At 41.3% G+C, this 21,191-nt stretch overlaps 1 protein-coding gene across 2 annotated transcripts in view; it reads left to right on the top strand.

The window, feature by feature from the left end:
- The first annotated feature begins 8,566 nt into the window (after window positions 1-8,566).
- The window catches only part of SLC26A5 (solute carrier family 26 member 5), a 36,491-nt gene continuing 23,866 nt past the window's right edge, over window positions 8,567-21,191 (top strand). For both annotated transcript variants that reach the window (XM_040260780.1, XM_040260779.1), the window contains exons 1-5: window positions 8,567-8,718; window positions 10,926-11,065; window positions 16,008-16,118; window positions 17,207-17,373; window positions 18,210-18,374. In XM_040260780.1, coding sequence (XP_040116714.1) covers window positions 8,567-8,718; window positions 10,926-11,065; window positions 16,008-16,118; window positions 17,207-17,373; window positions 18,210-18,374 — 735 coding nt within the window. The remainder of the gene's footprint in view (window positions 8,719-10,925; window positions 11,066-16,007; window positions 16,119-17,206; window positions 17,374-18,209; window positions 18,375-21,191) is intronic.

Genomic DNA, 21,191 nt, shown 5'->3' with positions numbered 1-21,191 from the left:
TGGCCAAGCAAATTATGGAACATCCATGTAACAGCACACTCTGTGACTTTTTTTTTTAATATAAATTTATTTAATTGGAGGCTAATTACTTTACAATATTGTATTGGTTTTGCCATGAGAATGAGGAAGATCTTTTGTATTGATATGGAAAGGTCACCAAGATATAGAAAGTGAAAAAAGCAAGGTGCAGAATGGTGTAAATCATGCTACTGTTTATAGGAAGAAGACCATATATTTATATCTGCTTGTATAGAAAATATCTCTGGGAAGACACAAGAAGCTGACACCATGATTGCCTTGCAGCCATGGAATGGTAGTATAATGTCACTTTAATGCTTCTTACACATGAATTTTTGAACCTTGTGAATGTGTTGGTGATTCAAAATGACAGTTAAATGCAGACAGAAGAAAATCATTATCTCCATTTACAAATGAACAAGGAGATTAAAGGAAATTAGGTACACTTCTCAAAGTAGCAATAATAATGGTGACATTTACTGAGCACTTACTGTGTGCCAGGCCCCAGTTGCAGTACTTTAGAAACATTTTCTTTTTACGTTTATAATTGTATTATTTATTTTTTACTTTCCTGGGTCTTAGTTGCTGAGTGGGTTTTTTCCATATGTGGGTTGTGGGGGCTACTCTTGCTGTGAGCAGGCTTCTCATTGCGATGAGTTCTCTTGTTGTGGAGCACGAGCTCTAGGTTGTGAACTTCGTGAGCTCAGTAGTTGCGGCTCCTGGGCTTTTAGAGCACAGGCTGTGTAGTTGTGGTACACAGACTTAGTTGTTCATCGGCATGTGGGATTCTCCCAGACCAGGGATCAATCTGATCCGAATTGGTCTGGGTTGGTCTGCATCAATCAATCTGCCTTGATAGGCAGATTCTTTACCACGGAGCCAGCAGGGAAGCCCAAAACTTTTTCTAATTTATTTTCACAGATCTATAATGATTTTATCCAAGTGGTATAGCTGAAGAATCTGAAGGAAATGTAATTTATTTTCCAGCTCAGGACACTTTGGAAGTGATAATTACTCTGGGACAGCAAGCATAAGCCAGAACCAGGGTCACTGTATTTACAGAGGTCAGGTAACTTGCTAGATGTCCCAGCAAGAGGGAACACCAGGACTGGAACTTTGGTCTGAGAGAATCTACAGCCTGTGCTCCTGACTGCCACTTATGGATAAGCAAATGAAGGCTTGCAGAATGCACACACCTATGAAATGACAGTTCCAGCCTCCAACATAGTCCTTCTGAACCCAAAGCCTATCGTATAGTGTTGCTTCTCAGAATGTGAATCTAAGAATCCTTTGGCCCAGGAATTGAATGGGAGGTGGATAATTACAAAAGAAGAGAGAAAGGATGGGAAGAGCCGCAGGCTATATCCTCCATCAACCATGGCGCTCACGACTCACAAACACGCCAAGGACGCAAGCTGCATGTTGCTTTCTGTTAGGTGTTCAGACAATCACGCTGTCCTCACAGAGCTTACAGTCTGCATTCAGGACCAGCTTGCAGGGATTATTGGACCTTTGGCTCTTTCCACCTGTTGGGCCACTTCAATTAATCCATGATCATTAATCAGGAAAAGCAGGGAGTTTATCTTGGTTATGCCAAAAGTCGCAGAGATATAGAAAAGAGGAAGCAGCTTTTCCAAATTCCTTTAAAGAGAAGATTGCAAAAGTCATAAGTGAAATAAAAATTTTTTCTGAACTATAATCTTTCTCTGTGAGCTCTGAAAAATACAGACTCCAGAATTACTAAGTCAGAATCTCTAGAGGTATTTTAAGCTCTCCTTGTGACTTCAATTACAAATCTGTGGTCTTTTAAGCTTTTCTTGTCATTTCAATGTGCTTCCAAGTTTGTTGTGACTGGTCTAGTTGACCCTATGGTAATAGCATAGAAAGCTCAGAATGCTTGAGAGGCAGAACTAGGGCCAGATCCTTACCCCAACCTTCAGTCTGGCGCATCTTCCACAAAACCATCAGTTCAGTTCAGTTCAGTTCAGTCGCTCAGTCGTGTCCGACTCTTTGCGACCCCATGAATCACAGCACGCCAGGCCTCCCTGTCCATCACCAGCTCCTGGAGTTCACTCAGACTTGTGTCCATCGAGTCAGTGATGCCATCCAGCCATCTCATCCTCTGTCGTCCCCTTCTCCTCATGCCCCCAATTCCTCCCAGCATCAGAGTCTTTTCCAATAAGTCAACTCTTCGCATGAGGTAGCCAAAGTACTGGAGTTTCAGCTTTAGCATCATTCCTTCCAAAGAAATCCCAGGGCTGATCTCCTTTAGAATGGACTGGTTGGATCTCCTTGCAGTCCAAGGGACTCTCAAGAGTCTTCTCCAACACCACAGTTCAAAAGCATCAATTCTTCGGCTCTCAGCTTTCTTCACAGTCCAACTCTCACATCCATCCACGACCACTGGAGAAACCATAGCCTTGACTAGATGGACCTTTGTTGGCAAAGTAATGTCTCTGCTTTTCAATATGCTATCTAGGTTGGTCATAACTTTTCTTCCAAGGAGTAAGCGTCTTTTAATTTCATGGCTGCAGTCACCATCTGCAGTGATTTTGGAGCCCAAAAAATAAAGTCTGACACTGTTTGCACTGTTTCCCCATCTATTTCCCATGAAGGGATGGGACCAGATGCCATAATCTTCGTTTTCTGAATGTTGAGCTTTAAGCCAACTTTTTCACTCTCCACTTTCACTTTCATCAAGAGGCTTTTTAGTTCCTCTTCACTTTCTGCCATGAGAGTGGTGTCATCTGCATATCTGAGGTTATTGATATTTCTCCCAGCAATCTTGATTCCAGCTTGTGCTTCTTCCAGCCCAGCGTTTCTCATGATGTACTCTGCATATAAGTTAAATAAGCAGGGTGACACTATACAGCCTTGAGGTACTCCTTTTCCTATTTGGAACCAGTCTGTTATTCCATGTCCCGTTCTAACTGTTGCTTCCTAACCTGCATATAGGTTTCTCAAGAGGCAGGTCAGGTGCTCTGGTATGCCCATCTCTTTCAGAATTTTCCACAGTTTATTGTGATCCACACATTCAAAGGGTTTGGCATAGTCAATAAAGCAGAAATAAATGTTTTTCTGGAACACTCTTGCTTTTTCGATGATCCTGTAGATGTGGCAAGCAACTAATTCTTGCTTTTAGTTTGAAGTTAAAAATGTTGCTGCTACATTTTTATTTATAAATATGTGTGCTTTTTTAAACTACTTTGAATAGGAAGCAAGGTTTGCATTTTGAGAATATTTTGGGATAAGTCAAGTGAGTGTAGATGAGTTTATTTTCACATTTACACGGTGAGGAATTTAAACTGGATGGTTTACAAAATTACTTTCAGATCTAGAAATCAACGTTGAAAGGTAGTCTAAATTGTTTTTAAATCCCTTCTTTCATAGCTTTGAAAAACAGGGCTTCTACATCAAGATCAATTTGCTTTTCTGTCATTAGTATTTTTGTTGGAGACTCTGTCAGAACACTTGTTCCTTAGGTCCATCCAGAAGACTTTTCTCATGTGAGGGTTTATGTACTTAGTTTTGCAACTTGGTGATTTGTAACGGCAATCTACATACTGGAAGCTCATTATCTGTCAGATAATCATCTGGTCATTTGATCTCCTGCCTTGGTCCCATAGTTACTTTGCCTCTCTTCTGATATGTAACCTCTTCTTCTGATAAAGCGGTTATTGATAGCCTTCAAGGCTTTAGTTATTTAATTATTGTGATAAGCATACAAAGTTCCCCCAAAGGACAATCTTTCATTATAACGTCCTCTTCTCCTTTACTCTTCCCAGCAGTCCTTTCCTTTCTCACTTGAGACATCTTTGAACTTCGAATAGATATCTCAAGGAGGAAAAAAATTGTAGCCAGGATCCTAAAACCTCAAAAGAGTTTGAGAACCCCCTCTTTTCTGTGTCTCTTCCTGGCCTACAGAGAGTTGTTATTGTTCCCAGATTTAGCAAAGGACAATATAAAATACTCAACTGCAACTAAGTTGGGATAAAGAATAAAATTTTAATATAAGGATGCAATATTTGGAACATACTTATACTAACCATTTGTTACTTATCTGACATTCATATTTAACTAGACATCCTATAATTTATTTGGCAACTCTACAGAGAGTACATACCCTAAGGCTTTCCTAGTTCATCTAATGTTTTGAGGTCTAAATTCTTTTAATATTTGCTCTTAATTTAAAACTTGAATGTTTGTAATAACTAAGATTTCAATTTTCTTTAGCATTTTCATAAAATGTTAGCATTTGCACTGCCCACCTGCACACAATTCCCTTTTGTTGTGAGAATATAAGAATAGAAATAAGACTTTTCTGTAGAAACCCAAGCTTGATAATTCTCTCCTTTGTAAGTTTTTATTAAATATTTCAAAGATACACATAAGCAAAGATAGTAATATAATGCATTGCACACAATTTATTTATACCCTATTCAGTTTCCTTCTTTTTGTTTGGTTTGATAGGTAGGTGTGAGTGTATATATTGCCATCTCCTGAGTCAGTGATTTTGAGCCTTGACTGTGCATTAAGAATCACCTGGGAAGCTTTTAAATCTCAATCCTTGCCTGCCTCCTAGACCAATTAAATCAGAATCACTGGCAGTAGAGTCAGATGATTCCAGTGTGCAGGAGAACCAGTGCCCAGAACAAAAATGGCAAATGCAAAGACACATTCTTTACTGTTAAATCATCTCTCCGTATATTTCACATTCCTCTTGGTAACTTACTTCATGTATTTTTCAGCAAGTATATTATATCATGGTGTGTGTGCACATATATATGTATATATATATATATAATGTTATCTTGAATTACAGCAAACGTGTTATGTTATAAAATTTACTTAAAATCTCATCTGTCTTTAATCATGTCACTGATTCATTATTAATTTCCTAAAAGCTTATAATTGGCTTTGTTTTCAAATATTTCTTTGTGATTTTCCAATGTCTTTTTCATATACTTATCTCTCTTAGGTTATAAACCAGTGGTTCTTAACTTTATCTGCTCATTAGATTCATCCGAAGGCAATGGCACCCCACTCCAGTACTCTTGCCTGGAAACTCCCATGGACAGAGGAGCCTGGTAGGCTGCAGTCCATGGGGTTGCTAAGAGTCAGACACGACTGAGTGACTTCACTTTCCCTTTTCACTTTCATGCATTGGAGAAGGAAATGGCAACCCACTCCAGTGTTCTTGCTTGGAGAATCCCAGGGATGGGGAAGCCTGGTGGGCTGCCGTCTATGGGGTCGCACAGAGTCGGACACGACTGAAGTGACTTAGCAGCAGCAGCAGGATGCTCTAAAAAAGAGGCCTGGGCCCCACTTCCCAGAGGCTATGCTGGGAGGCTCTGTGCTAATTGGTCTGGTATAGAGCCCAATCACTGAAGTCTTTAAAAAGCACCTGAGGAGATTCCAAGTTCAGGGAGAACTGAAAGCCAGATTCAAAAGATGTTTTGAATCTTCCTGGGGACGTTGAAAACATGCACGTAATTTCCCTGCTTAATGAACCTGGCCCTGCACACACGCTCAGCTGTGTCTGACTCCTTGCGGTCCTATGGACTGTAGCCCGCCAGGCTCCTCTGTCCACGCTTAAGGAGGCAGGAAGAATTTTGAGGTTGTAGGAGGAAGGGAAATGAGGGAATGATAAATGACCTTCATAGTAATAGGTGTAAATGAGGAACTTCTGTTGGGGGGAGCCAAAGGACTTTTGAGAACAAAAATAAGGATGGCTAATATTTTAGAAATGTTTTATTTCTACTACTACACTTTAACATGACCTATTGCGTTGCACTGAAAGCTTCAAAGCAGTTTGCTGTACTCAGGTACAGGGATGCATGCCCACACCCATGTGAAGTAAATGCTCACTGTCCAGACCCCGTCTATGGGACCCTAATTCAGGAGGCTCAGAGTAAGGCCAGACACCAATCCGTTAAAACCTTGCCCAGAACATTGTGGTGAGAGGGCAGGTTTGGTCAATGCTGCACTTTACGATAACACATCCCAATTCATTGCAATTCATCCCATTGACAACTGGGCAAATTCAAGAAGAGTAACAGTAAAATCAATGGTAAAACTAGATTTTTGCAACAGGGATTCATATTATGAGACCTCTCTCAGATCTACCTGGTCTTTCTCTCTTTGGCTATGTGAAGGAAGAAGTTATCTTTCTATATGACAGGCTAGAAGACGATCAAGGAAGAGGTCTCCAGAAAAATCATTAAATAAAAATGTCAGAGCAATCTTAGTCTTCTGTAACGTGAAGTACAGAGAGGAAGTGTGACATACACTATCAATAATCATGCTGCACCAGTACAGAGACTGTGTGTGTTCATCAGTGAGACAAGGACCGAGCTGGGTCCTGGGAATTCAGGGTGTTGTCTCGAGGGATTTACAGTCTAGAAGAGGAAACCGATAATTATATAGTGGGGAGAGAGAGGATATTATACATAACAGTGAGTAGAGGCCCACTTCATGGGAGATTAGAGGTGAGCAAGGACTCAGGAAAGCAAAGAACAAAACCTGGCTTTTGAAAGATGATTAGGATGTAGGGAAAATGGAATGAGAGTGAGGGAAAAGAAACAGCATTCCTTGTCAGAGTGAATGGAATTCTGGGCACAGGCACAGAGGCTGGAAGCAGCTTGGGAGTGGCCTGAGTTGCAGATGGTTCTATGTTGCCGTTGCATGATGTTCTGGAGGAGTTGGGGGCAGAAGGGAGGCAGAGTGGCAGTGTTGCTGTCTGTAAACCCACCCACATACCTCAGCCCAGCCATTCTTGTGTATTATGATGAGTTCCTGGAATAATAAATTAAAAGTTAGATGAGAAGCCAGTCTTGCTAACTCTAAAACAAAAGATGTACAGTCTTAGTCAAATTGTGCTGCAGAATCCTCTTTCGTCAGGCTTATCTTTTCATATCATCAGTACTGATACTTGGTTGCATTTGCTGCTAGAATTCCCCTTTATTATAGACTTTTAAATTTTCAACCTCCTTGGACCTAGGCTTTTGTTTTGTGTGATGTTTTCTGGTTGGTCACACAAACATGATTTAATTTGAGTGTAATTTCAGTTTGATGAATATTGATCTTTTCACCATGAGCAAATTGTATTGATCAGCATCAGTAATCCAGCACCCACCTGCAGTTACCACACTGGCACCTAACCATTAACTCATGCTAACCCCTGGGGAGGGAACTGTCAACCCACTCCAGTATTCTTGCCTGGGAAATCCCATAGACAGAGGAGCCTGGTGGGCTACAGTCTGTGGGGTCACAAAGAGTCAAACATAACTGAAGCGACTAAGCATCAGCATGCTAACCCCCAGCTCCTCTGCCCTTTACTTCCTTCAGTGGAGACTCATGGCTTTGGTTGTTGTACACTTATTTTTTATTATAAAATATATCTTTCAAATTTACAACTGCAAAGAATCATGTACCAACCACAATCACCAGTTTACTTACCATTAACATTTTGCTCTATTTGTGCCAGTTCTTTTGTACAGACTAAACATTGCAGATACTGTCAGTTGAAGTTCCCTTTCTGTTCCCCTTCTCTCCAGAAGCGACACCATCCTGATCTTAGTGTTTATCATTGTCATACATGCTTTTACACATTCACTACATATATGTGCGCACATAAACAAAATATATAATTGCTTTGTAAGTTTTTTAAACTTTAAGTAATTGCATTCTTGAAGTACCCAGCTGTGCCTTACACTTTTATTGAAAATTATGTTTTTGAGGTTTATGATGATGACATATATAGATTTAGTTCATTTATTAAAATTACTGTGTAGTGTTCAATTTATGACTATTCAAAAATTTATGTAGACATTTAGGTTTTTCTGATTTTTCATTGTCATAAAGCTGCAGTTAACATATTGCTCTGTGCAGAAGCATATTGGGTTTTTGTTCCTTAAACATTTCTTTTACTCATATGAGTAGTATTCATTATGTAGATAAGTAGATATATAGATGTAGGTATAGGAATATCAGTCATCCTAATAGTCTTGCGCATATAAGCCTCAACTCTGAACCACAGAATAATGTAAGGAGTAACCATATGTGAGTACAGAATTGGGAAGGAGGCTAATGTACCTTCAATAAACTTGGAGTCAGTTTAAGGACTGGTCTTGCTCTTTTTTCTGTTTCTTTGACACATAAATTGTTAGAGTCAGCCTAAATCACTGTTTCATTAATATTGACTTAGAGCCAATTGCTGCAATATTTGTCCACTGAATTTAATACAATCCTTTGTTTAAAGTATACACATTACCCACTAATTGCCCTGGGAAGAAATGTCATATGTTTCTTATTGACCTTAATTTCCTTTCATTTATTTGTGCCTGCTCTGTCCAGATCACTAGGTTCGGTGCTCTGGGTATTCAAAGATGAAAAAGTCATTAGAGAGCTTACAAGAACACTGCTAGGAAGAGATGGCAGGAAACAATCATCTGTAAGGTTTTGGCATCTGAAAGAGTTTTTATTTTCTCCCTTAGTGACACTCAGGAAATGCTTGTCTCCTGCTGTTGATGAATAATTTCTGAATACTATGGATCATGCTGAAGAAAATGAAATCCTTGGAGCAACCCAGCGGTACTATGTGGAAAGACCTATCTTTAGTCATCCGGTCCTCCAAGAAAGATTGCACAAGAAGGATAAGGTTTCGGATTCCATCGGGGATAAGCTGAAACAGGCATTCACGTATGTTCTTTCAGCCTGTTTCCTTTATTCTGTCATTCAGTTACGAGAGAAGCAAGGTCAGATGTACAAAGAGAATCTGTGATGTGGAGGAAAAAGCAAATGATGAGCACTCGTGATTTGCAGAGCTGTCCACATGGTTCATTCAGATGTCCACATCTACATTCAGTGGCAGATATTTGATGGAACACAAGCTTTATTATGCATTTCACTGTTTGAAATTCCAACTATGCCTTATGTCATATAAAGGTTTATATAAACAATCCACTTTTCAGTTCTCCACACACCTTTAAAATATCCACTGCTTTCAGTGACTGTGAAGCTGGGGAGATCCCAGCCAGGAGAATGACATAGGATCTCATTGTCTTCCTAACCTGTCAACTCTCCTCCAAAGCCCCTCAATAAAATGGCTTGATCTTTCCCCCTGCTGAAAAAATATCCACCTCTTCCATTTCAGGAATGTTCCAACCACTCTAGTCGTTTTCCTGCTTCTACTCTATGTATGAATCTATGAATGGAAGTCCCCAACTGAAGCTATCAAAGACATTCAGTGTCTTGTGACTCTTCATTTTGAAAACACGGATACAGTAATGTGGCAGGCCTGGGACTGATGATACCTTGGTGCCCGATTACGCACCTCATTGTGCAAACTATCTGATTGCTGCCTCCTGAACCACTGAGACCACAGCTCCTGTGCTGTGTTCATTTAAGCTTCGCAGTGACTCTGTGCTCTAGGTATGACATCATGAGAGGTTAAAAATACATACACTGGAGTCAAGACTACCTGAGTTTTAATCCTAATCCCAACCACCTATCAGCTGCGCACTGGTTTCTTCCTCTGAAAAATGGGAATAATAATAGTGTTTACATCATTGGGTTACTGAGGTTAAAATCTATTAATTTATGCACATGCAAGGCACATGGAAAGCACTATATATATGTAGCTATTATTAATGTCTCAGTTTTCTAAACAGGGAGACTGCTATCAAATCTAGTTTGTTTTACTCAGATTCATTGCTCTTGCCATAGTTGCCTTACATTTTTGCTTCCAATATCTTTCCACATCTAATTACCGAGTACTTTTAACCACTAAAGACACTATATAAAATACCATGCGTGGGCTTCCTAGGTGGCACTAGTGGTAAAGAACCCACCTGCCAATGCAGGAGATGCAGTAGACTCAGGTTCGATCCCTGGGTAGGGAAGATCCCCTGGAGAAGTGCATGGCAACCCATACCGGTATTCATGCCTGGAGAATCTCATGGACAGAGGAGCCTGTGGGCTTCAGTCCATGGGGTCCCAAAGAGTCAGACACGACTGAGCGACTAACACTTCACAATAATGCATTATCCTTTTAAATGGAATAAATTGCTTCCTTGTCACCAGGAGGCCTTGAGACTGTCACAGTGGTAATGGAATTCATCTGTCTATACTCTTACAGGCATCGACCAGCAAGAGGACTGGCCAAAGCCCATAATATAGTCTCTGTATCAAAGTTAATTAAAACATCCAGGGATTAAATATAATGCCTTGATTTTATTACCATGGTGTTCCACCTAACCAAGACAGCCAGGCATAGACTCAGCTACAGTAACAGATGGTGTTTTGAGTTTACCTAATTAAACACCCTAAAGCATTGAACACATGTTTATAAAGCTCATAATACCTGTGTGAATTCCTTTCATTTTATAAGGGAAAACTTAGATATATTTGTATGGCTGAGTCTCTTTGCTATTCACCTGAAACTATCACACATTGTTAATCGGTTATACCCCAATACAAAATAAAAATGTTTTTGAAAAAAAAGAAAAGGGAAAACTAAGTGGGTAGGTGCTGGTCAGTGTTTCCACAATCAAAAGTTAACTCAGTGGGTAAGTACTTCCCATACTTTACATCAACACAGAAAGCACATTAAAGATTTCACCTATTGAAATAATGGCTTCTGGGATATCTCAACTATTTTGAAGCTAACTTTTTCTTATTTTTCATGGTCAGTTGTGGAGCATTAGAATGGAGCCAATTCAGATGTTCCTATTTTTTCTAAAAAAATAATAAGCAGCTGTTCTCTCTGACCTCTGCAGAATAGAAAAATCACTCTCATCACCAGTCTGAATTTTTCCTTTTTGTTCCAAAATATAAGGAAGGGAAAAATGCCTTGATGTGAATTCTACAGAAATGGTTCTCATTTATCTATTTCTTTGTCCTTCCAGATGTACTCCTAAGAAAATACGAAATATCATTTACATGTTCCTCCCCATAACCAAGTGGTTGCCTGCATACAAATTCAAGGAGTATGTGTTAGGTGACTTGGTCTCAGGCATAAGCACAGGGGTGCTGCAGCTTCCTCAAGGTCAGTAGAATATATTTCTTTTTTTTCTTCCTCTGATATCATCTCAAACAATTGTGTTAAGTTTGTTCTGTTTAATTTCATCATGATTTTAAATTTATAATTTTTATCACATTGTTCTAGCACCTTTTCCTGTCTAGAGCAATTCTTCAGAAACATTTTACCCTTTAAAAGCCTCAGAGCTTTTAGTTGCAGAATTTGGTGATACATTTACAGATCCATACATTTAGGAACTGGTGGGGCATTGCCTGTCCTTTGCTAAATTAATTTCTAACTCCATGGACATGTTGTTAGAAGCTGTCCTTGAATCAACTATACTCCATTTTTAAAAACAGGTTCTTGACTAAGTCCATATCTAATTATAAGGTACCATGATATACTGAAGTCCTCTGCAGTTGTATAATTTTATAGAGATACAAGAATTTAAGAAAATGCTCATTGATTTATTCATCTGTTCACACGTGTGTAACCTGGCCCTCCCTGTCTTCATGGAACTAACTATCCCGTTAGGGAGAGAAGCATGAAATAAATAAAAATACACATAAATGTTTGTGTACAAATGGTGGTAAACACTATGAAAAAAGATACAGGGCACTCTGACATGATAATAATAAGGGGACCTAATTGAAGTAGATAAGTCACAGAACCCCATTAAGAAAGTGAGATTGAACAGTATTGCAATAGGACCTAAATAGGGACTGGAAGTACTTGGCAGGGAGGCAGCCACCTTACTACATTTTATATCATATGTACCCTTGTGCATATGCATTTAAATCTTACACTGTGGTAAAGGGATTTTTTTTTACAGTGCTGCAATAGAATTGGATTATTTAGCTCTGTTCTTGTCTGATATCTAAAAAATTAATATTTCATACTTCCACATGGGGGGAAAAAAAGGTGAGATTGAGCTGAGGATGAGACCTGAAGGATGAGTAGGAGGCAGATAAAGAATGAGAAGAAATACATTTCAAGAAGAAGCAATAGCATGTGTGAAGACAGTTAGCAGGAAAAGAATTGGGTGTTTGAAGAATTCTGGGACAGGCAGTGTGCTAGGAGTAAGGGGAATGAGGGGCCAGTGGCTGGCCAGGTGGGCAGCAGCAGGTCTGCATAGCCTTGATAGGCTCTTTTGGGTTCCATTCTGAGTCCAGTGAAAGCTTGTCAGCTTGCTTTCCCCTTGGGTTTTTTTGTTTTGTTTTGTTTTTGCTGAGATCTCTGTTGTGTGGGGAAGGGACTTGGTTGATGGGAGTGGCACCAGAATGAATGTAGGGAAGCCAGTTAGAGGCAACAGTGATTCAGTGTAATCAAAAGGGGATAATGGCTTGACAAGCCTCTAGGTTCAGCTCAGTTCAGTCGCTCAGTCATGTCCGACTCTGCGACCCCATGAATCGCAGCACGCCAGGCCTCCCTGTCCATCACCAACTCCCGGAGTTCACTCAGACTCACGTCCATCGAGTCAGTGATGCCATCCAGCCATCTCATCCTCTGTCATCCCTTTCTCCTCCTGCCCCCAATCCCTCCCAGCATCAGAGTCTTTACCAATGAGTCAACTTTTTGCATGAGGTGGCCAAAGTACTGGAGTTTCTGCTTCAGCATCATTCCTTCCAAAGAAATCCCAGGGCTGGTCTCCTTCAGAATGGACTGGTTGGATCTCCTTGCCATCCAAGGGACTCTCAAGAGTCTTCTCCAATACCACAGTTCAAAAGCATCAATTCTTCAGCTCTCAGCTTTCTTCACAGTCCAACTCTCACATCCATCCATGACCACTGGAAAAACCATAGCCTTGACTAGATGGACCTTTGTTGGCAAAGTAATGTCTCTGCTTTTCAATATGCTATCTAGGTTGGTCATAACTTTTCTTCCAAGGAGTAAGCGTCTTTTAATTTCATGGCTGCAGTCACCATCTGCAGTGATTTTGGAGCCCAAAAAATAAAGTCTGACACTGTTTCCACTGTTTCCCCATCTATTTCCCATGAAGGGATGGGACCAGATGCCATGATCTTCGTTTTCTGAATGTTGAGCTTTAAGCCAACTTTTTCACTCTCCACTTTCACTTTCATCAAGAGGCTTTTTAGTTCCTCTTCACTTTCTGCCATGAGGGTGGTGTCATCTGCATATCTGAGGTTATTGATATTTCTCCCAGCAATCTTGATTCCAGCTTGTGCTTCTTCCAGTCTAGCGTTTCTCATGATGTACTCTGCATAGAAGTTAAATAAGCAGGGTGACAATATACAGCCTTGACGTACTCCTTTTCCTATTTGGAGCCTCTAGGTTAGCTGGCCGGAAAAACTATTCCCTCTCCAGTTTCCTGAAAAGTAATTACCAAATGATAAATTTAAAAAAAAGATTCCCCAGTGATCAATTAGTTGGATTTTCAATTTGCCAAGTAACTGAGTTGTTGAATCTAGTAAATCTGTTAAACAAAGTTTTAAATCAGGTTTAGGACATTCTCCATAACCATTTAGCACCAGAGGACAGAGAAAGGGACATATTTAAAGGCAGAGGTGAGGGTGAGGGAAGGAGCAAAGGTAAACTCAGCATCTGAAGTGGGAAATAGGATCTAGACTGACGTTCAGTCAAGTTGGACTGACAGAGCTTCAGGAAATGGCTGCAATGAGCGCACGCAGACAAATGCTTCAGAGAAATTCTAGGATTTTGCAGTTGTGTTTTCACTGAAATGTCATTCTGCAACGTTTTTTGGAGCTTCTTCCATTTTGATAAAGATGGTAGCTTGCCGGAGTCCAGCCCTGGTGGATCCAGGGAATTCAAAGTGGGGACGGAGTCAGCGAGGAGAGACTTATTTATAAAGAGAGATTAGGAAAGAATAGTGTAGTAGGAAAATTAGTGGAGAAAAGATGCTGAATAACTTGGTTTACACAGGAGACCAATAAAGCTCCGAGACAAGGGGCTTGCACCGTCTACGTAGGCCACCGGTGCCCCTTGAATAGCAGAGAGTGCCCCGCCTTGGGCTCCCTCTCGCATGGGTCTTAGAAGCCAGGGCAAATAAATAGACACGGAGAGTCTCTGTGCTCCAGATGGAAATTCAGCCTGAAAGGGGAGAAAAGAACGACATGGGGGAGCCAAGCATTGGTGCCAGACCCACAACTTTAGTTTCAAAAGCAGCTTATATACCCCAGGTTGTACATTAAAAAATAATGGAATATGCAGAGTTATGCAGGGGCAGCAGTCCTGATCCTTATTGAGACCAGGCTTTCTTTTTGCATACCTTCCCATATACAAAAGGTCTCAGGTGGTTTTACATCATCTTCTGGCCAGGGGGGCTGTTAACATTTTTATGGCTCTTTTCCTAGATAAATGTCTATCAACCAGAAAACTCATTTTCCCTTGAAGTGTTTTTTCTTTAATCTGCATCACCCTCAAAGTACTAAATAAAGTTACATTCCTGTAGAACAAATGTGCAGCGGGTTATAACAAAGAAAGTACTTAACTCAAAGATCTAATGTTGCTAATACCAGGGCTACTACCTGTTTTTTCTACATACCAACTATATCAACAAATAAAAGATATGAAAACTTGGCAGCAAGTATTGGCTCAACAATGAAACCCTTAATCAGTCCTATTCTAATGATTTTGACTCCTCGGAATCCCCTACATTTCTAGGATGTTTTAAGCTTCCTGTGCCTCTTGCAGTCGGGAGGCCGCAAACAATCACATGCGCAGCTGTAAGAGTCCGGACAAACCTGTCAGGCAGGCTAGAAAGCCATCAGAGGGGTTTCTGGATTGAAACGCTCTTATTATGCCCAGGAGATTTATTATCTAAAAGCTCTAAATTAACTTTTTCCAGAAAAAGGTGGTGAGGGATAGCCCTCTGTTAATGTCAGAGGAGTTGGTGAAAGGCATAATATAGTAAGGCAGACAGATTTTGGTTCTGGGGGTAGATGCTCGAGAAAACCCAGGGGGACCCCTGAGGCCTGATCCCACCTTTGCATTTTGTCAGGCCCCATTCCTCATGACCTTTGCCATGAGCGGGATTCCCCATGCTGGCTCCCAGCAGTAGCTGTAAAAATGGAAAGAATTGGAAACACACATGCTATGTTTTATAGGTAAAATCAGCAGGACTGGCTGTTGGATTGATTTGGAGGAGAATGAGGAAGCTGGGCATGTGAGGGACAAGGAGACTGACATTAGATTAGGAATGAGAATTTTCTAGAGAAAGACAAAAAAGCTGTATGCATTTACCCTCCACCTAATGTCAAGGAAGGAAAGAAGGACTGCAACAGAACCACTTGGAGCACTGGATACGTGTCGCTTGAAGTTTGTGAGCACTATTGCTGGAAAAGTAAATCTACAGGTGGAATGGTGTGAACCACCTAGAGCAGCAGAATGTGGCCTGCACTTGCAAAGTTTCCTGGGGCTAAAGCACTACGGGTGCTTTAGGAGGTAACCAGGCTTGGCTCTTTTGAAATTAACCTGCCCAAGAAGACTGCCTACAGCATAAGCAGCTGCCAGCAGAAAGAACCTGGAGGAGGTGTAAGACCTGGAACGTGGAAGGGGCCAAGATTAGGGGGAGGGGTGTTACATCTCCCAGAGAATGCTACCCTTGAAGTTCCTCATTGAAAAGGGGTCTCCAGAGAACCCTCAAAGCACCCCACTGGAGAAACAGCTGGCCTTTGGGAATTAACAGCAGATTACAGCCGTGCCAGTCAAGTAAGACTTTCTGCCCATATCTAATTTGGGAAAGATTAAAGCAGAAAAAAATCTACTCCTGGTGACGAGGGAATGACAAGGAATACTGTCTCAGCCTGGACTCTCTGAGCACAAATACAAGATTCTGTGTAGGAGTGGGACAGGAGTGTGGGCACACTGAGACACATCAGCTTAAATTAACATGGATTTCATTTGTTCGTCGTAAAGAACCAGGAGAGAAATACACAGAGCCCACTGTATTCTAATGATCTCCCATTTCTGTTTGGTCTTAATCCCACAGGTTTAGCCTTTGCAATGTTGGCAGCTGTGCCTCCAGTGTTTGGCCTATACTCTTCATTTTACCCCGTTATCATGTATTGTTTTTTTGGAACCTCGCGACACGTATCCATAGGTAAACCTTATAGTTGATGTTTTATTACCTTTCCTTTTGGATTTCCCAGCTTTGCAATGTGCTAAAGAAATAGCATGTTTGTTATTAGGATATCAAACTTTTGTTACTGTATGCCCAATAGGTGCTTTTAAAAAATACACTCTCCCTCAAGATTTCTAGAATTAATAGCTTTCTTATAATACGGGCATAATAAAAAAAGACAGTTTTCTTGTCTAAACAGACAAGAAATCTGTGATGTAAGTATTTCAGTTCATAATACAATTTGCTTGCATCTGTGTTTTCTTTTTATTTATTAATGATACTTCAAGTTCCTATTGCTATGCATACATTGCATCTGCATCTTATTTTAGACACTGAATTGTACATGGTTTCTCTTTAGTGTATTTAGGATCAGGTTTACATGGGTTTCATAATAGTGTTGGTGCTGTCTGAGGATGCTACCAGCCAACACAGACACACACACACACACACACACACACACGTCTCAGATGTTCATTGCTAGGTAACAAACATGCCCCAAATTTAGCAGCTAAAAACAATCATTTGATTATCTCTCAAAGTTTCTGTGGGTCAGGATTTGGGAAGGGCTCAACTGGACGGTTTTGGCTCAGCACCTCTCAAGCAGTTGAGAGTCAGGTGGGAGCTGGAGCCAGAGCAGCTACAGGAGGTGGGTCTCCCTCTCCCTCTCCCTCTATTCTTACCTCACCCCACCCTCTCTCCATGGGGTCCTTTCTGGGGCTTTCTCATACACAGGGTTGGAGCACAAGCAAGCAGCGCAGCTCTCAGGCAGAAGTCATACCATCTTGTGTTATGTAGCCTCACAGGTCACACAGTATCACTTCTGCTGCATTCTCTTGGTTACTAGCATGCCACAAGTCCACCCAGATTCAAGCAGAGAGGAATTAGGCCACCTCTTCATGGGAAAATGTCAAAGTTCTAGAAGAGTGTATGGAATGGAAGATTCTGTCACTGTACAGTGCTATTTCAGTGAGGGTTTATTGACCTCACCTGTCTCTCCTGGGATACTGGCAACAATCATATCAGATATGCTGAAAATCATTTCTCTGATTAATACTTCATTATTTCAGGTCCATTTGCAGTTATTAGCCTGATGATAGGTGGTGTGGCTGTTCGATTAGTACCAGATGATATAGTCATTCCAGGAGGAGTAAATGCAACCAACGGGACAGAGGCAAGAGATGCCTTGAGAGTAAAAGTCGCCATGTCTGTGACCTTACTTTCAGGAATCATTCAGGTAAGACCCACAGATGTGGAAATAAGCTCTCATTTGCTCATTTAATAAATACCTTTTGAGTACCCCTGGTTGTTTGGTCATGGGCAGGGTCAGCAAAACTCCAGAGCTTAGGGTTTGTAGCTCAAGAATGCCAGTCCCACTGCATGCTTTACTTAAATTGATATAGAGTAGGAACTCGGAGAAGGCATGGCATCCCACTCTGGTACTCTTGCCTGGAAACTCCCATGGACGGAGGAGCCTGGTAGGCTGCAGTCCATGGAGTCGCTGAGGGTCGGACACGACTGAGTGACTTCACTTTCACTTTTCACTTTCATGTGTTGGAGAAGGAAATGGCAACCCACTCCAGTGTTCTTGCCTGGAGAATCCCAGGGACGGGGGAGCCTGGTGGGCTGCCGTCTATGGGGTCGCACAGAGTCGGACACGACTGAAGTGACTTAGCAGCAGCAGTAGCAGGAACTAGCTAGCTTCCGTTGGGTACTTTAGAGGTTCTAAAAGCAAGACTAGCTTGAAGCAGGGTGGGCTGGTAATGGGAAAAGGCATTTCTTATCTGCCTGGAAGGAGCAAGCAATGAGATGACTAAGTGTGCCCCCACTTCTGAGGGACAGGGAGCATAAAAAGGGTGCCCAGTGCTTCATGGGGCTCCAGGCCCCTCCAAATGTTGTTGTTTTCTGGAGAACCACTAACTGATTTGTTAGCTACTTACCTGCTATAGATACAAATTTGTAGTGTTAGAAAGTGGTCCAGAAAAAACTTTGGGATGTTTTCTGTTGGATTTAACTTCCTGATCTATCACGTGATTTATTTGTCTCTTTGTCATTAAAAAAAAAAAAAAAAAGTTTTGCCTAGGTGTCTGTAGATTTGGATTTGTGGCCATATATCTCACGGAGCCCCTGGTCCGTGGGTTTACCACTGCTGCAGCCGTGCATGTCTTCACCTCCATGTTAAAATACCTGTTTGGAGTTAAAACAAAGCGGTACAGTGGGATCTTTTCAGTGGTGTATGTAAGTAAGCAACTTCCCGACTTACTTGTACTTGTTTCCCTTCTTTGTTTTTCCTCCTTCTCTCCCCTATCTCAAGGCTCACTTTGCTTATTTCTAAGAATTTCAGTAGAATGGAGAAGATTTAGTCATTCTAAGGCTTTTCTGAGAAGAGCATTACAAGGGGAATTAAATCTTAAAGTTTCATTTCATTGCAACTCACTCCAGTATCCTTGCCGGGAAAATCTCATGGACAGAGGAACCTGATGGATTGCAGTCCATGGGGTCACAAAGAGTTGGGCACGACGGAGCGACCAACACACATAACACACACACCTACCTCACGAGAAATTTTTTGTCAGGTCTTTATTTGGTGGCTACAACTTTAGCCTAATTAGCTCCAGAGACAGCTTTTCCATAAGATCAGATTAGGTTCTCTTTGGGAAAGTGAAAGTGAAAGTTGCTTATTCGTGTCTGACTCTGCAACCCCATGGACAGTAGCCCACTAGGCTCCTCTGCCCGTGGAATTTTCCAGGCAACAATACCAGAGTGGGTTGGCATATCCTCCTCCAGAGGATCTTCCCAACCCAGGATTGAACCTGTGTTTCTTATGTTCTCCTGCATTACAAGCAGGTTCTTTACCATCTGAGCCACCAGGGAAGTCAATTTAAAGTCATTCTGGGATAACATCTCTCTCTTAAAAACTGCTTGCTCAAGCAGGCGAAAATTGGAAATCCATAAAGGATCTGACTAACACACCTAACCAGTTTAATCTAATATAATGTACATAGACCCTTCCACCCAACACAGAGAAAATATAAATTACTTACAAGCATGTAGGTAACAATGGTAATAATTGATCATGTTGAAAATGGTCACATACAGCAGACCACAACTTCTAAAAATTCAGTTTCACATGGTGCAATATAATTAGCAATCGATAACTAAAGATGGCTTAAAACCCCCATACATTTGGAAACTAAAAACATATTTCTAAGTAGCCCATGGATAAAGAGAAAATTATGGAATAATTAGAACCAAATGACAGTGGAACTGCTACTTATCAAAACTTCTGAAATGCTGTTAAAGATATTTTTGGAATGAAAGACCTATATGGCCTTTGTAAGAATTCATGTGTCACACACTGTGTTAGAGCAGTGAGCTTACAGTTCAATGGGAAGACAAATGTATTAGTTGCTTAGTTGTGTCCGACTCTTTGCAACTCCATAGACTGTAGCCCACCAGGCTCCTCTGCTATGGAATTCTCCAGGCAGGAATACTGGAGTGGATTGCCATTTGCATCTCCAGGGTATCTTCCTGACCCAGCGATTGAACCCAGGTCACCTGCATTGCAGGCAAACTCTTTACCTTCTGAGCTATAGGGAAGTCCCCAGTACAATGGGAAGACAAATACTAAACCACTAAACACACACATGGGCTGCCCAGGTGGCTCAGTGGTGAAGAATCCACCTGCTATTTCAGGAAATGCAGGTTTGATCCCCGAGTCAGGATGATCCCTTGGAGATGAAAATGGCAATCCACTCCAGTATTCCTGCCTGGAGAATTCCATGAACAGAGGAACCTGGCAGGCTACAGTCCATGGGGTCACAAAACGGTCAGACCTGACTTAGCAACCAAAACAAGTCACATAAATGTGTAATTAAGCATAAATTGTGTTAAGTGCTATGAAAGAAAAATCAGGCTGCTATGAAAATTGAATAGGGAGACCTTTAGATTCAGTTCAGTTGAGTTCAGTTGCTCACTCATGTCCGACTCTTTGCGACCCCATGAATCGCAGCATGCCAGGCCTCCCTGTCCATCACCAACACTTGGAGTTCACTCAGACTCACGTCCATCGAGTCAGTGATGCCATCCAGCCATCTCATCCTCTGTCATCCCTTTCTCCTCCTGCCCCCAATCCCTCCCAGCATCAAAGTCTTTTCCAATGAGTGAACTCTTTGCATCAGGTGGCCAAAGTACTGGAGTTTCATCTTCAGCATCATTACTTCCAAAGAAATCCCAGGGCTGATCTCCTTCAGAATGGACTGGTTGGACCTCCTTGCAGTCCAAGGGACTCTCAATAGTCTTCTCCAACACCACAGTTCAAAAGGATCAGTTCTTTGGCGCTCAGCCTTCTTCACAGTCCAACTCTCACATCCATACATGACTACTGGAAAAACCATAGCCTTGACTAGATGGACCTTAGTCGGCAAAGTAAGGTCTCTGCTTTTGAATATGCTATCTAGGTTGGTCATAACTTTTCTTCCAAGGAGTAAGCGTCTTTTAATTTCATGGCTGCAGTCACCATCTGCAGTGATTTTGGAGCCCCCAAAAATAAAGTCTGACACTGTTTCCACTGTTTCCCCATCTATTTCCCATGAAGTGATGGGACCAGATGCCATGATCTTTGTTTTCTGAATGTTGAGCTTTAAGCCAACTTTTTCACTCTCCTCTTTCACTTTCATCAAGAGGCTTTTTAGTTCCTCTTCACTTTCTGGATCTATAATTCATACACACAAGGTGGCAGAGTAGAAGAACATGCACTCATCTTCTCCTGTGAAAACTCCAAAGTTACAACTGAAATCTGGTCAATACCGAAATCTGATTATATTCTTTGCAACCAAAGATGAAGAAGTTCTATGCAGTCAGCAAAATACAAGACCAGGAGCTGACTGTGGCTCAGATCATGAACTCACTGCAAAATTCAGACTTAAATTGAAGAAAGTAGAAAAAACCACTAGACCATTCAGGTATGAATCCCTTATGATTATACAGAGGGAGTGACAAATAGATTCAAGGGATTAGATCTGATGGAGTGCCTGAAGAACTATGGACAGAGGT

This window comes from Oryx dammah, unplaced genomic scaffold, assembly GCF_014754425.2.
Source record: "Oryx dammah isolate SB20612 unplaced genomic scaffold, SCBI_Odam_1.1 HiC_scaffold_18, whole genome shotgun sequence".
In the NCBI taxonomy this organism is placed as follows: Eukaryota; Metazoa; Chordata; class Mammalia; order Artiodactyla; family Bovidae; genus Oryx; species Oryx dammah.
The sequence above is the reverse complement of the archived record's forward strand: the minus strand, read 5'-3'. Positions and strand labels throughout refer to the sequence as shown.